The following is a 16333-nucleotide window of genomic DNA, read 5'->3' as shown; positions in this document are numbered from 1 at the left end:
ACACAAAGACTGGGCATGTGAGCTGGGAGGAGGTGGACACTTCAGCTGAAGGGTAGGTCACCTTTTGTTGAAGCTGAGAATGAAAGAACCTCCAAGTTCAATATCCCCCAGATATTCTGCTGCCAGATAGGGAATCAGTCATCTTTGACTCTACTATGGTGCTGCTGAGCACAGTGCCCAGCATATAGTAGGTGCTTAATAAATATTGCTGGATCCAATCTTTATCAAGTGTGCTCTTCATTGCTCTTCTCAGTCAGTTGAAAATTGCAATGAGGTGGTTTTTCTCCAGTTTGATACGTTTAGACTTGGGGAACCTGAGCTCCTTGGAGAAGAGAAAAACCGAGTATTGTGTTCTGTGTATGTACGTTATCCATATTAAATGAGAGAGCGCATCTACGATGCCCTGGAAACTATACTAAGCCCTGGGAGCGTGGAACAAGAACTGAGGCACACCCAGCCACCAGGGAGCTTGCAGCTGTGGGCAGCTGGCTCAGACAATACGTAACATGGTTGGGACGACAGGAAGGCTTCCTTAGCGGGGAAACATTTGATGCGAACACTGAAGATGAATAGAAATTAGGTAAAGAGTGTATTAGGGCAGAAGTGGCGATGTGGTTTATTCTTTGAGAATGGGATATGCAAAGCTCCTGAGGCACAAAAGAAGGTGAGACTGGAGCCCAGAGAGGTGCATGGACCAGAGGGAGGGTTGAACACAGCCTTGCCTAGCACAGCAGTTTAAGGACTACTATGGTTTGGATAAGTGTTCCCCAGAGGCCCATGTGAAAAGATTTGGATCCCAGAGTGCTGGAACTGGGAGATTCTGTGAACCTTAGAGACATGGTGTCCAGGGGGAGGCCTTAGGTCATTAGGGGTGAGCCTTAAAGGGAACTGTGGGACCCTTCTCTCTCTCTCTCTCTCTGTCTCTCTCTCTTTCTGGGTCTCCTGGCTCAAGATGTGACTACTTGCTCTAATGTCCCCTCTGGCTAGGATGTGCCACCCTCACCAGAGAGCCTAAATCCATGGGGCCTCCTGATCTTGTATGAACCTCTCTTTACTTCCTAAGTATCCTGTGTCAGTTTTTGTGACAGAAAGCTCACTAATACAGGGTTTTAGACTTTTAAATCCTACTTGCAATCTGATTTAATTATATACATTTAATGTATACAAGATGTTTTGATGCACATTGTGAAATGGTTACCACAGTTAAGCAAATTAACATATCCATTATCTCACCTAGTTACCCCTCAGAATTTTTTTTTTTTTTTTTTGCGGTGCTGGGGATTGAACCCAGGGCCTTGTACTTGTGAGGCAAGCACTCTACCAACTGAGCTATATCTCCAGCCCCAGAATTTTTTTTGTGTGTGCTAATGGCACCTAAAATCTACTCTTTCAGAAAATTTCCAGCACGTGATGTGTCGTAATTATAGTCACCATGTTCTACCTAGATCTAGACTTATTCACCCTGCATATGGGAAACTTTTGACCTACATCTGCTCATTTCCTCCCTACTTCCCACTCTGGTAACCCCCATTTTATTTCGTTTTTATGTATCTGACTTTTTATTTTTTTCTCTTCAGATTCCACATATAAAAGAGATCATGTAGCATTTCTCTTTCTATGTCTGGCTTATATCACTTAACACAAAAGACCTCCAAATTCATTCAGTTTGTTGCAAATGGCAGGATCTCCGTTTTAAAGGCTGAATAATAGTCCATCATATGTGTGCATTGTACCACAATTTCTTTTTCATTAATCTGTCCACAGGACCTTAGGGTTTTTCATTTATTGATTTATTTATTTTTATGTGGTGCTGTGGATCAAACCGGGTGCCTCACATGTGCTAGGCAAGTGCTCCACCACGGAGTCATATCCCCAGCCCCAGAACCTTAGGCTTTCCCATATGGTGAACCTTCCTGTAGTGGACAAAACTTGCAAACTGGTGATCATGGTGTATGGGTGTATGAGATTTTTGATTTATCACTCCCCGCTACCTCCATTACTTTACATCCACATGATTCCAATCCCATCCAACTGCAAAGGAAGGAAGGAAGACCTGTATGCTGAGGTCATACACTGGTGCCTTTTCATTTTGCTTTCTCTATTTCAGGATAGCTCCAGTCTTTGCTTAAAGCTGCTGGAAGTTCTCTTTATGTCAAAGAGCTGGGCGAAGCCATGGGGACAGGCTGTTTTCACAGCTGTGCTGAACTCCAACCCCAGAGCTGTCCGCCCCACTCCTCACACACTCTGCAACTCTGGCAAAGAGGGAAAGATGTAAATCCTGCTCTCCCCCGTGTGTTCTGAGCTCATTTGTCTCTGAGCCTCACCCAGGGGCCTCTTAAGCTCTGACTGTGAAGTAGTGAGCCAGAACTGCAGGAAAGGTGACTGCTGAGCAGAACAGCAGGGCCTATCCCATGAGCAGGGCTGCCCTGGTGTCTGCAGGTGTGCCTTGCATATACAATAAGGGCATTGACAAGACCCTAGACGGATGGGCCCACAAGCTGGTCAGGGCCATCACCTCTTCCTATGGGAGAGGAAACTGCCTTTCTCCTATGTTTAGTGAACTAGATGATCTCCAAGGATTCCTCCAGTTTTGACAGTCTATGATTTTATGAAGATGTATAGATAGCAGATCTTTAAAATGCACTGTGGGAACAGAGTTCTTTCTGTGCTGCGGACAGTGCAAAGTGTTTTTCTTATGTTTTTGTTTTTGTTTAGTCTTTACAGCAGCCTTTGGAATCAGCCTTTTTTCCCACTTTACAGATGAGGCTTAGAGAGGAAAAGTCAGTACCAAAGCTCTCACCACTGGCAAGGAGCAGAGCAGGCTTTCTGGTGTTGAGCATCTAGGACAAGGGGCAATTCCTTTCCATGTTCATGAACAACTGAAAGCTGAGCTGTGATCACCTCCAAGGACTAAAAGAAGACCCCAAATGGGCAAAATGCTTTTCACACTCACCACCTGAGTGCTAGGACCCAGCCGACAGAGGATTTGAGTTTGTATGGTGTTTTGTGTATTAGGATTTGTAGGTCTGGGATCCACTGGGGCCTGAAGGTTACTATAATCCAGGCCACCAATTAACAATTGAGTGGAAGAGCTATGTGCTTCATAGCAGAGCAAATTAGAAGGCACTTTCTGAAAAGAAGTAAGACCCAGCTCCTCACATGAGGGGAGGTGAAAGCTCACAACAATGCACACAGTTCTTTGGCCTTCCCTTCAGGGCTTCAAGCAACTGTGCTATCTTTATTTCTCTTTAAAATCTGCAGAGGTCTTGTTGCATCTGCTGCTTATTTTGTGAACACAGGTCAATAGGAGACTCCAGAAAGGCCCTTCCTTACTTTGCTGCTTTACTTATAAGCCCTGCATACCTGCAAAGGTCTAAGTTGCCCAACAGTATCTGTTTTTTTTTTTTTTCCCCCTCTCTCTTAACCATGGCCATGTATGGTGGGGGTCTTCTGCAGATATAAACGTACCAGCACCTCATATGCATCCAGTTATCTGGATTAAAACTTCCAAATTCAAATGTTTTTTAGAAACTAGGCAGGTAGGATTTTGAGTGAGGCCCACTGGCCAAGCCCTGGACTCTACTGGTCAACTCTATCCTGTTTGTGGCAAAATTTAAGCAGAAACTATGAACCCGGTGTCAACAGATTTTTGTGGGGTGAAATCTCTTCCTTTTTAATGGTTGGCAACTGCATGAGTCATTTTTCCATTGCTTTAATAAAATATCCAAAGCTGGGTTTTTAACAAAGAAAGGAGGTTTATTTAACTCACAGTACTGGATGATCAAGGGCATGATATTGACTTCTAGTTGGCTCTGTTTAAGGCCTCTAGGTAGATGGCATCACATTGCCAGAGGGGAAGATCAGGGGGTGAGACAAGAAGCAGGAGAGGGAGGTTGGGCTCCTTCTTTTCTAAAGATTCCCTCTCCTGGCAGCTAGGGTCCCACGAGAACTGTCTTAATCCCTTCCAAAGGCAGTGCCCCCAATGACCTAATCAACTCCAAATAGACTTTACCTCTTAAAAACCTCATAACCTCTTCACATTGCCACACTGGGACCGAGCTTCCAATGCATGAAATTTTGGGGGTCAAATCACATCCAGACCAGAGCAGCAACTATTAAAAAGATTATTATGTATATAATCTATATCTATACCTATGTATCTTAATGGCACATGCCTGTAAACCCAGCTGCTTGGGAAACTGAGGCAGAAGATTCCAAGTTCCAAGTTCAAGATCAGCCTTGGCAATTTAGTGAGAACTTATTTAAAAAAAAAAAAAAAAAAAGCCCAGGGTCATAGTCATAGCTCAGTGGTAGAGTACCTCTGAGTTCAATCCTCAGTACAACAAAACAAACAAGTTTAAAATACCATGTATGTGAAGGGCAAGTTAAATACATTTATGGACAAGAATCAGCCCACAGGTATCCAGGAATCACCTAATTCTATAGTTGGCTTGTTGCCTGTGTGGACGCAGCCCTTCCTCTTGAGATTATTCTTGCCCCAGGGTTTGCTAAGCCAGCTGGCTGAAAGACTTTAGTTTGAACTGATAAGAAGACTCAGGTTTCAGTCTTATTCTGTTATAAACAGCTGTGTGGTCTTGCTCACATGAATATCTTGGTTTGGTTTGAAAATCCTCATCTATAAAATGAAGGCATGGGTGAAGGAATCCTTAAGAATCTTTCTACTTCCCAGGTTCTATGTTTATGGCTTTAATTTGTATAATTGAATTACTTAATCTTGTTTATATATAGAATATTTAGACTGGGTACTTAAGACATGCAGGATTAAGATGCAAAACAAATCTAATTTACAAGAGTGAAGGGACCTTTGAAGTGTGATCTTTCCAGTGGATTCCCTAAAAGGGAGAGGTTAAGTAACTGCTCACTCTAAAATTAAAAGCCACCCCACTTTCCCAATGGCAAAAGCCATTTCATTTGAAATCTGGGGAAAGTTGATGGAGGAAGGAAGATAAACGCAGAGGATTGGAACTTCCATCCACTGCTGTTGGAAATGGAAAATGATGCCTCCACTTTAAAAAGGTTTGTCAGTTCTTCAAAATATGAATCATAGCGTTCCACTCTTAGGTATATATCCAAGAGAAGTGAAAACACATACCCACAAAAACCCTTGTACATGAGTGTTCACAGTGGCAGCATTCATTGGAGTCAAAAAGCGGAAACAACTCAAAGGTCCATTCAAATGGATAAATAAAATGTGGTCTATTTAATGGGCTATTCTACAACAAAAGGAATGAAGTTCTGATACACGCTACATCGAGATAGAATCCTGAGAACACTAAGCTAAGTGAAAGAAGCTGGTCACAGAAGGTGACATATGATTTCATTTATATGAAAAAATTGAAGAGGCAAATTTATAGATAGAAAGCAGATTAGTGGTTGCCTGGGATAATGAGGGAATTGAGGAATTGTGCTGCAGGATGTGAAGTCTTTAGAGAGTGATCAAAATGTCCTAAAATTAACTGTGATGATGGTTGTGTGACTCTGAGAATGTACTAAAACCCACTGAATTATATTCTTTAAAAAGGTGAACTATATGTTATATGTAACCTACATCTCAATAACACTGTTACAAAAGGAATATTATGGAAAAAATAATATTTAAGTGAAGTGATAGATAGATAAAAAGTTGAGCAAAGGTTAAGAAGGTAAGGAGAGCTGGGCACTGTGGTGCTCACCTATAGTTCCAGTGGCCAGGGAGGCTGAGGTAGGAGGATTGAGAGTTCAAAACCAGCCTCAGCAACTGAGTGAGTTCCTAAGCAACTCAGTAAGATCCTATCTTTAAATAAAATATAAAAAGGGCTGGGGATGTGACTCAGTGGTTAAGCAACCCTGGGTTCAATCCCTGGTTCCCGCCCCTTCCAAGAAAAAAAGAAGGTAACGGGAAAAGAATCTTGTATGACTAGGTTACACTACTACTAATATATTTTTAGGGGTACTCATTCTTAGAAGGGACTCCATCTAGCAAACAAACTATGATTAGGGAAAGAGAAGGTTAACACTAAGAAATAGTGATTTTCATTCTTGGATGTGGTCCTAAGTACTAAATTATTTTTCTGAGTATTTTTATGTAGTATTTTAAAGCTCGGGCAGCCTGTTAATCTATTTTTCAGTTACATTTGTTTGGCTGGTTCGAGTTAGTAATGAGGATGCATTATGGCAAGGGACGCTCATGACATCAGTACCAATGAGTCTGCCAAAACTCTGAGGGCTCTGCCAAGCCCCAGTGACTTGTCCCAGGCCTTGAAACATCCAAATTGCAAAATAGGAAGAGTGAAGGACTTGCTAGTTGGTGCTATGTTTGGGCCAATTCTGTGTAAAAGTGCCAAAGGTGACAACATTCTGGAAAGAACCAGTTACTCTAACTCAATTGCAAGGGTAATTTCGGTGGAGTTGAAACCCAGGCCATGTTTTGTTAAATTCTCTAGGAGGAGGAGTCACAAATGAGATGTCAATAGGAACCTGGCAGGTAAAGTAGAAGAGCCTGCTTATTCAATGGCGAGCTCTCTTTTCATCTCGTGAGGGAAGCCTACTCTGTGCGTGTTGCTGTTGCTGTATGGAAGGAAGGGACCAGCATTGCCGAACTAAACTTGTGATGTTTCAAAGGCAGCTGAGAGTATGGATTTTTTTTTTTTTCTTTTTGAACTGGGAGTTGAACCACGGTCATTTTATCACTGAGTTATGTCCCTAGATCCTTTTTATTTTTTATTTTGAGACAGGGTCTCACTAAGTTGTTGAGGTTGGCCTTGAACTTGAGTTCCTCTTGCCTCAGCCTCCCGAGTTGCTGGGATTACAGGTGAATGCCACCACACTCAGCTTGAATTTTAAAGAATGAAATCTTCCTTTTAAAATCTTGCTATCTAATTAGAGTAAAAAAGTGCGAGAACCCACAGAACAGGAGCAAATTATTTGCAAATCATATATCTGACAAGAGATTTGCATCTAGAATATACAAAGAATACATATGTCAATAATAATAATAATAGTAATAGACCCAATTTAAAAGTGGGAAAATGATCTGAATAGACATATCTTTCTACTTTTTTTTTTTTTTTTTTTGTGCTGGGGATTGAACCAAGGGCCTTGTACATGCAAGGCAAGCACTCTACCAACTAAGCTATATTCCCCAGCCCAGAATAGACATATCTTTCTACAAAGATAAACAAGTGGCTAATAAATAAGCACTTGAAAAAATGCTCAGCGTCAGTAGCATCAAGGAAATAGTAATCAAAACCACAGTGAGATACTACTTCAGACCCACTAGGATGGCTAAAATGGAAAAGAAAGATATTAACAAGTATTGGTGAGGATGTGAAGAAATTGGGACCCTGACACACTGCTGGTAGGAATATGACATGGCCCAGTTACTTTGGAAAGAGTACAGCAGTTCCCCAAAAGGTTAAACATAGAATTGCCAGGTGACTCAGCTTTTTTACTTTAGTTATCTACTTAAGATAAATGAAAACATACGTCCACACAAAAAGTTGTACATACCAGCATTATTCACAACATCCAAAAGGGGGAAGCAGTCCAAATGCTAATCTACTGATGAAAGGACAATATTCCATCATGTGGAATATTATTTAGCATATTTGGCAATAAAAAGGAATTAAGTACTGATATATTCTACAACATGGATAAACATTGAAATCGTTATGTTAAGTGAAGGAGATCAACAACAACAAAAAAACCCCAAAACACCCTATATTATACGATACTATTTATATGAAATGCCTAGAAGAGGAAAAACAAAAGAGCTAGAAAGTAGATTTTTGTTTGCCTAGAGTATGGAGGATGGGGAGAATGGAAAGTGACTGTGAGGGGCATGGCTTTGTTTTTGGGGTGAAGAAAATTTTCTGAAATTGATTGTGGCGAAGGTTACACGATTCTGTGAATATACTAAAAACCATCGAGTTGCACATTGTAAATGGGTTAATTGTATGGTATGTGAATCATTTCCCAATAAAGCTATTACAAAAGAATACTGTGAGGACCACACAGAACAGATCTGCCAGGCTACCAACTTTTAGTTTTCTGCATAGGACTTGATGGTTGCATAGAAGGTCTGGAAGTGGTTCATCAAGCCTATTCCCTTAGGAAACCAGAGAAGAGGGTGCTCTGCTAGTGGCAGAAACAGGTCCAGAACTTGCTTCTTGATCTTGACCTCTGGGCCACACTAACTCTATCCAAAGCCTAGTTTTTAAGGCTTAACAAGGATGGTAGTGAGAAGTCATTAGGAACAGCTGGATGATCTCTTCCCTTTCCCACATTTTGCAAAGGTCCCCTAAAGGCTTGTGGGGAGGGGATAAAATATGGCAAAAGGGAATACTCCTTAAAGGAAAAGACAGGCACGATGCTTTCCTGAGCCTTTTTTCCTACAGCACGGGAGGCTCTGCGAGTTCCAGAGAACACATACTCTGTATGTTTGTGATTCACTTACACTTAGCTCATCAATATGTTGTTTGTGCAAGAAACATCTGATGTCCAAGAAACCCTGAGGGCCTCTTAAAGTGTGTGTTTTTTTTTTTTATTTGAACCAGAGAACTGAACTCTGCCAAGAGCAAATGGAACTCAGATATCAAAAGGTCTGAGTTCAGTTTTCATTGAATACAAAGGGTGAGTAGATTCTGAGCTGAGCCAAATGCATTCCCCCACCCTTAATTTACAGTACATTGTTTTGGCAGACTCTACAATCTTGAAAGCTGGCTTTCTTCTTCCATTCCTCTCTAGGGTGTAACCACAAGCCTATCTTTCAGTTAACTTTACCAAAAAATAATGCCATATTATAACAATTTATGAGAGCCTCACTCATCACTGTTCTTACAGCTATGGGTTTTATTAGAACGAATTGAGATGTTTGAAAAGGGTAAAACTGTCCTCTGAAGTTATAATTTTGTTTGATTTCATACAAAAATTTCTTTTTTATTTTACTTTTTAAGTCCTTTCTTGTGGGAGTTTGTTCAAGGGATGTTGCCCCACCCCCCTTCCTAGTAAATGGTCAGACCACTGCCCAAGATTACTGTTGCTTGGAGTGCTCAGATTTGAAGGCTTTGACCTATTCCCTCACTCTGCCTTCCAAGGAGATAGGCTCAGAGAAATGATTAGTAGTTTTTATTTTATTTTTTAATTAAAAAAAAAAAAACAGTGTATCTATTGGGTTTGATCTCCAGAACCAGGAAAGAAAGAAAAAAAGAAAGAAAGAAAGGAAAGAGAGAAACAAGTTGAAATCATCCCAAATTCTGCCACTAATATAGCACTGATAAGATTTGTGGATCACTTTCCTTTAATTGTAAAAAAGCATTTATATCTTTACATCTATACCAGTTTATATCTAAAACTGTATCTTCGTAGTTATAAAATCAGATATCATATTGTTTCATAATCCATCTTTTCCACTTGTTAGTTCATGATTATCTATTAATACAATTAGAATAACTCTTACATCATCTTCAGATGTGTAGACGATTACTTCAAAGATTCAGTAAGGAATCTTTTGATTTCAAGTGATAGAAAACGAGTGTCAGACTGACTAAAACACGGTGGATAAGTTTGGGGCTGACATCTAAGCCGTCCAGTGGGAGATCAGATTTAGAGTATTGCAGTTTTCAGGGTTCGAGTAATGTCAGGAGATTTGTTTCCTCCTTCTTTCTTCTCCTTCTGCCACCTTTGTGCCATTCCTATGTTGCCCGTACAGGCAGCAGTTCCAGAGCACAAGAATTTGGGCTCTTGGCTGGCAGAAGAGAGCAATGCCCTGTTCCAGCACATACCAGGCAAACCTCATTGCATCGCGTTGGTCCTATAGCAACCTCTGAGCCCCTCATTTTGGCTTATTCCTGGGTCACATAATATACCCTGGAATTCAAGTGCTTCACTCAGGATAATTCAGTTTTACTTTCCCAGAGGTTCTTGCTAAAGAACTTCAAGAGCAGGAAGGAGGCTTCATTATGCTGCAGACACAAATTTAAGTCCAGTTCAGGGAACATCAAGTGCTTCTCTCTCTCTTCTAAAGTTAGTGCCATAAATTCTGAGCCAACTCTTTCTTCCTAGGCAATGTGATTATGAAATACTTGTCCCCTTTAAGTCCCCACTTATCTCTTTCTGGTATCTTAAGTTTTCTCTCTTACCACTTGATTTTTCCCACCATCTTTCAGATGTGAACTGGAACCAGTCATTTTATTTAGTTTCTCTCTTCTTGGCTCCATGAACTCAGGGGAAATGGAACAGATGTTCTGATACACCACATCTTTGGTTCTTTCATGGCTTGTCCAAGTGCTTATGGACCGCTGAACAAGAACTTGGAGTTCTTGTGGGCAGCAGAACCATCTGATATAGGTGTATTAGGCCCTTCACCAGGGTCAATGCAGAAGGAAATGCAAATCACCTCTTAAAAATGTAGGCACTTTGATTTAGCGTCAGTTGTTGTTCTAAGCACCAGGGACATAACAAGAGACCCACTTTCTCTACTCTTGAGGAGTGCCCACTCTAGAGACATTTATTCCCACAGAAACTATATGATAATTTACTAAATGCCAGATATTGCTCATCATTTGTTTCATTTAATGAAACAGAAACAATTCCTCCACAGATGGTTATGTTTTGTATGTGTAGGGTGGAGAGGAGGAGGGGCGAATACAACATACATAAATCAAATTTTTTATCATGTTAAAAAGATGTTAAGTGCTGGGGGAAAAAAGAGGGTAAGGAGGGTTGGGTATGTCAGAGAGGGTTTACAACTTTGAATAGGGTGGTCAGGGTAGGTCCCATGAAGGTGATAAAGAGGAAGGGAGGCCTGATATTTGGGAGAAGAGCAAGTCCAAAGACCCTGGGGCATGAGTGTGCCAGTTTTTAAGGGTATCAAGAAGGCCAGTTCAGCTGGAGTAGATTCAGCAAGGTGGGAACAGTAGGCCATGATGTTCCAGGCAGATCATGTAGGGCTTTTATTCTGAGGGAAATGAGGACCTGCCAAGTGCTGAGCCAAGAAGCGACCTGATCTCAGGTTTCCAAGTGTAGTTCCAGCTTCTGCGTTTAGACTAGCCTGTGCGGGTGCAGGTGTAATCGCACAGGTGAGACGGTAGTGATGCTCACTAGAGGAGTGACAGGTGCAGGGGGTGGAAATGGTCGGATTAGGAGATCTATTTTGAAGACAGGACGAACAGGATTTTCTGACAGACTGGATGTGGGGTAAGAAAGAGGTAGGGACGATTTCAAGATTTTTGACCTTAAAGAATAGGAAATCTTGGCCTTAAAGAATGGGATAGCACTTGATTGAGATGGCAGACACCGGGGGAGAGAGTTTTTGTTTTGTTCTGGTGAACTGGGTCAGGAGCTCCCTTCAGCCACATTAGGCTTGAGGGAACTGTAAGCTATCCAAGTGGACAGGGAAGCTAGATTTTGAAGCTGTCTGGAGAAATTATTTTGGGGGCATCTACCTCTAAAGCCTTAGAAAGTGAGGCCCTGCTACAAAAGCTTGGGGTCCCTATCGAGGCCAGAATTGGCCATGTCCCCTCCTCTCAGCTCTCCTAAAGGTGGGAACATCCCTGGTGGCACCGCATCCCCTTTAACCCGCAAAGTCCTTCTCTTTCCTCCTCGGGGGAAAGACGATAAAAAACCAACAGTAGCGATGAAGCGCCCCGCACTGCGTCCTCTCCTCAGGCATTGCGGGGAGAGGGGCACAGCCCTGTGGGAGGAAGGGCGGGTTCGGCGGCGGCCTAGGGCCTCGCGAGCTGCCTAGAGGCCGGCCTGGCGCTGGGCGGGGCCTGGGGTGGGCGGGGCCTCGGGCGGGCACGCCACAGAGGGGGCGTGGCCGGCTCAGCGCGCACGCCCGCCGGCCGCTCGCGCTCCTCCCTCCTTCCTGCCTTTCAGCGGGTGATCAGCTGGTCTGCGCTCCCCTGACGTGGGCCGGGGCACGTCACCGCCGAATGGCAGCCTCCAGAAAGCCACCGCGAGTAAGGTGAGGGGACTCTACCGGGAAGCCGGCGTCCGGGCAGCGCGCCCTGTCGGTTCGCGCTTGTTGCAGCCTAGAGGGCAGGGCCGAAAGGGTAAGCGGCGGTGGGCCAGCCGCCGCCGGGCGAGGGCCCAGCTGCCCGAGTCTCCGAGCGGGAGCCACGGGGCTGAGCCATGCAGCCGGGCAAGATCTGGTTGGTTTCCGGCGGGGCCACGGGCGCCCCAGAGCAGCCCGAGCCTGTCCCGGACGAGTGTGCCAGAGGAGCTGCCCGCTCGATCGGAGGGCGCGGTGGGGGTCACCGCCCCCTACCCCCACGGCCCCGCCGCAGGGCCCCCGCAATTACAGGAGGTTGTCTGGTCTTGGATCCTCCCCGGGTACCGAGAGGTGGGCGAGCCCGTGCCCTCACCTCACTTCACCAGCAATCTAATCTTCAAGTTTCAACCTGGCAATTCTGATACCTGCATTTCATTTTACAGGACCTCATCACCACAGAGATTGGCACCTTTAGGCCCTCCCAACTCAAGTGTGTTCAGAGACTGCATTAGAGGAATATTTTGGCATAATCTTTAAGAAAACCCCACCAGTCACCTGCCCTGGGTTCTTCTTGGGCACAAAGAGATGAGAAGGATAATCCCTGGGTCTCGAGTTAAATACGTTTTAGTTTATTTTCCCCAACAATGAGGGTACACTTACTAACAGTGTTAGACCAAGAGAAACCATCAAAGTACACAAAGGTCAGAATCCAAACTTCTGGGTGGTTCCCAGGGGTCACTCATCCTCTAAGCATAAGAGACTTGAAGGAACTCATGTCAGTATGGTCAGGCTTACCTGCCAAATTCAGATCAGAACTTGTAAGTGGACAGATCACAAGCCCACCTTGACCTTGACCTGGATTGGCCTTGTCACATGTTAGGAGTGCGCCAAGATCCAGACCTGCAGTATGGAAGGGTGTGGTGAACTTCAGTGTTGAGAAGATCCAAGTTAGGTGCTGGAAGTGAGGCCAGGTAAGTTGATAATGATGAGTTAGGAAGCCTTTGAGACCAGGTAGTCATTGCTGTATTCATAGAATGACAGTATTTTAGTAGCAGAAGGGTCAAGATCAGCTAGTAGGCTGAGAGAGGAGAGGCCACTTGTCCAGGCCTTTTCCATAAGTAGTAGAATTTCAGTGCCATCAAGTGTAAAAGTGAGGACTTCTTTCAATTTGGGTGATGGAAACAACTCAGATTGACTCAATAAGGTTGGACTACTTTCTAGTGCACCTGAGTCCAGAAGCACCAACACTGGCATTCTACTTGACCTCTTTTATGTCTCGTGTCTCTGATTTCTTCAGTGTCAGCTTCATTCTCAGGCGGATAATCTTCTTTTTTTTTTTTTTTTTTTTTTGGGTGCTGGGGATCGAACCCAGGGCCTTGTGCTTACAAGGCAAGCACTCTACCGTCTGAGCTATCTCCCCAGCCCCCGGATCATCTTCTTATGGCAGGTTATGAGAGCTGTAGGCTAAAAGCCCCAGCAGATAGTATATCTTTCCTAATGATCAGAACAGAAGGTCCAGATATGATTCTCACTGGTTAACTCATTCCTGAACCAGTCATTATTGCCAGAGGGATGAATTGACCTGAGTCCCAGAACCTGGCAGGTGAGTGGGTGATATTCATTCTAGTCCTTTGGACTGAGATGGAGAAGGGATATTTTCAGAAGGAAAACCAAGGAGGAGGAGAGATAGATTCTGGTAGGCAAAGACAATGTTTCCCTGCCCTAAGAACTCATTCCAGTTTACCTTTGTCTCCTTCCACTAGGGAAGATTAAGCATCATGGTCCTTGCTTGGCCTTATCCTGAGCACTAGACATGTTTCATTCTCATCATGGACTGGGAGTAGAATTGTGAGTGGGTACCTAGAACTCTGCTGGGATTTCTTTTAAAAAGAGGGAGAAAAATGTGTGGTTGTTAGTTCTGGGCAAAACCATCTTGTACAAAGGTTGAACAGGAAAGTGCTCTGCATACCTCCATTCCTCTTATCCATGCCATGACTTTGAGAAGGTGGAGGCTGAAGATGTTCTGGAATGGGAAAGAGCACTAAACTCAAAGTTGGAAGACCTGGACACTGGTTCTGTCACTAAATTGCTGTGAGCCTTTGAGCAAGATTTCTTTCAGTTTCTTTGTCTAGAGGAAGGAGTTGACTTAGGTGTTCCCTGAGATACTGCCCCTTAGCTCTTAACATTTAATGATGGTCCTGCTTTGATAGAGAGTTTGCAAATGTGTCTAGCAAAGTAAGTGAAGGGCAGATGGGTCTTGGAGTCTTTAGAGACCATGGGTAGGACAAGAGCAGGGCAGCTGTAGTGTTTAGCTGTTTGTGGCTCCAGGGATCCTGAGAGAGTTTGAGGTTGTGATGTTTACTTAGAGAGCTTGAACCCACCTGTCAGACCTGGTTTCTGCTAATTACTTTGCAACTATGGTGGTGTATGTTCTCTGCTAAGTTATCTTTGTTACTTTTCCTATAAAATGAATGAATAGGACTACCTCTGGATAACCTCCTCCTACCTCTCTAGTCCTATGTTTGAACCGGTCATTGAGACTAACTATCCACAGATAGATAAGAGATACTGACTTCCTTCCCTCACCATTTTGGAAACTTACATATGAAATTATGGGAAATTGGGTGAGAATGTAGCCCTGCCAAAGAAAAAGAAGTGTCTTTGTTTAAAAATTTAACAGCTTTATTTAACAACTTTATTGTATCATGCATGATAAATTCATCTGTTAAAGTGTACAGTCCACTAATTACTAGTATATTTACCAAGTTGTATGATCATCACCACTGTCAAATTTTTTTTTTTTTTTTTTTGGTACTGGGGATCGAACCCAGGGCCTTGTGCTTACAAGGCAAGCACTCTACCGACTGAGCTATCTCCCCAGCCCCACCACAGTCAATTTTTAGGACATTTTCATCATCCCCCAAATAAATCTTGTACCAATTAGTAATCACTCCTCACTATCCCCAGTCTTTGGCAACCACTAATCTACTTTCTGTCCCTGTGGATTTGCCTATTTTGGTCATTTTATATAAATGGAATCATAGACTACGTGGTCTTCTGTGAGAGGCTTAAACCCTTAGCTTAATATATTCAAGGGTTAGCTATGTTGTAAGTATGTTTTTTTTTTTTCTTTTTTCTTTTTTCTTTTTTTTTTTCTGCAGTGCTGGGGATTGAGCCCAGGGCCTTGTGCTTGCGGGGCAGGCACTCTACCAACTGAGCTATATCCCCAGCCCAGTATGGTTTTTTATTGTAAAGTAATGGTCCATAGTATGGTTAGAACACTTTTATTTGTCCACTTATAAGTTGATGGGCATTTGGATTGTTGTTGCTTTTTGCCTGTTACAAACAATGCAACTGTGAACATTTGTGTATGTTTTATTTTTCTACTGTACTGGGGATCGAACCCAGAGCCTCACACCTGCTAGGCTAGGGCTCTACCACTGAGTTATATCCCTAGCCCTGTGTATAAGCTTTGATGAGGATATATGTTTTCAGTTTTCTTGAGTATATACCTAGGAGTGTAATTGCTTGGGTTGTATGCTAACTTTGTGTTTAATCTTTTAAGGAACCATCAGACTGTTTTCCAAGCCACACCATCATTTACATTTCTACCAGCATTGTTTGAGAGTTATAATTTTTCATACCCTTTTCCATACTTTCCATTCTATCTTTTTGAATATTACCTTCTTAATGGATATGAAGTGGTATCGTGGTTTTGACTAATGACTAATGATGCTGAGCAGCTTTTCATTGGAAAAATGTCTCTTCTGATCCTTTTCTCATTTTAATATTAGGTTATTTATCTTTTTATTGTTGAGTTGTAATCCTTTATACATTCAGGATACTAGGGTCTCTTAACCATATATGCAAATATTTTCCTTTTGTGGGTTGTCCTTACATTTTCTTGATAATGGTATCTTTTGAACCACTTAAGTTTTTTTTATTGTGATGAAGTCTAGTGTATCTGTTTTATTGCTGGTGTTTTTGATGTTGGATCTTTTTAGAAATCATTCCCAGATTCCAAGTCAGGCAGATTTATGCCTATATTTTCTTTTAAGGGTTTTATAGTTTAGCTTCTATTTTATGTCCTTGATCCATTCTGAATTATTTTTTGTATGTGGTGTGAGGTGGGTTCAACTTAATTTATTTGCAAATAGTGATGATTGTCCCAGCATCATTCATTAAAGAGACTATTCTTTTTCCATTGAATGGTCTTGGTAACCCTTGTCAAAAATCAGTTGACAGTAAATTTGATGGTTTACTTTTGGACTCTTCAATTCTATTTTATTAATCTATAAGTCTATCCTTTTATCTTGATTTCTGTAGTTTTATATTTAGTTT

At 42.5% G+C, this 16333-nt stretch overlaps 1 protein-coding gene across 3 annotated transcripts in view; it reads left to right on the top strand.

The window, feature by feature from the left end:
* The first annotated feature begins 11871 nt into the window (after positions 1–11871).
* Xpnpep1 (X-prolyl aminopeptidase 1) overlaps positions 11872–16333 on the top strand; it is a 50355-nt gene continuing 45893 nt past the window's right edge. For 2 of the 3 annotated variants that reach the window (XM_047553349.1, XM_047553347.1), the window contains exon 1: positions 11872–11965. Coding sequence is in view for 1 of the 3 variants with exons in the window: in XM_047553347.1 (XP_047409303.1) it covers positions 11934–11965 (32 nt within the window). In the remaining 2 variants the exon portion in view is untranslated. Of the gene's footprint in view, positions 11966–12944; positions 12964–16333 lie in introns of those variants that run through there. The other variant, XM_047553348.1, reaches the window with a different exon arrangement.

This window comes from Sciurus carolinensis, chromosome 5 (genome assembly GCF_902686445.1).
Source record: "Sciurus carolinensis chromosome 5, mSciCar1.2, whole genome shotgun sequence".
NCBI classification, from domain to species: domain Eukaryota; kingdom Metazoa; phylum Chordata; class Mammalia; order Rodentia; family Sciuridae; genus Sciurus; species Sciurus carolinensis.
Note: the sequence above shows the minus strand (reverse complement) of the source record. Positions and strands in the feature narration are given on the sequence as shown.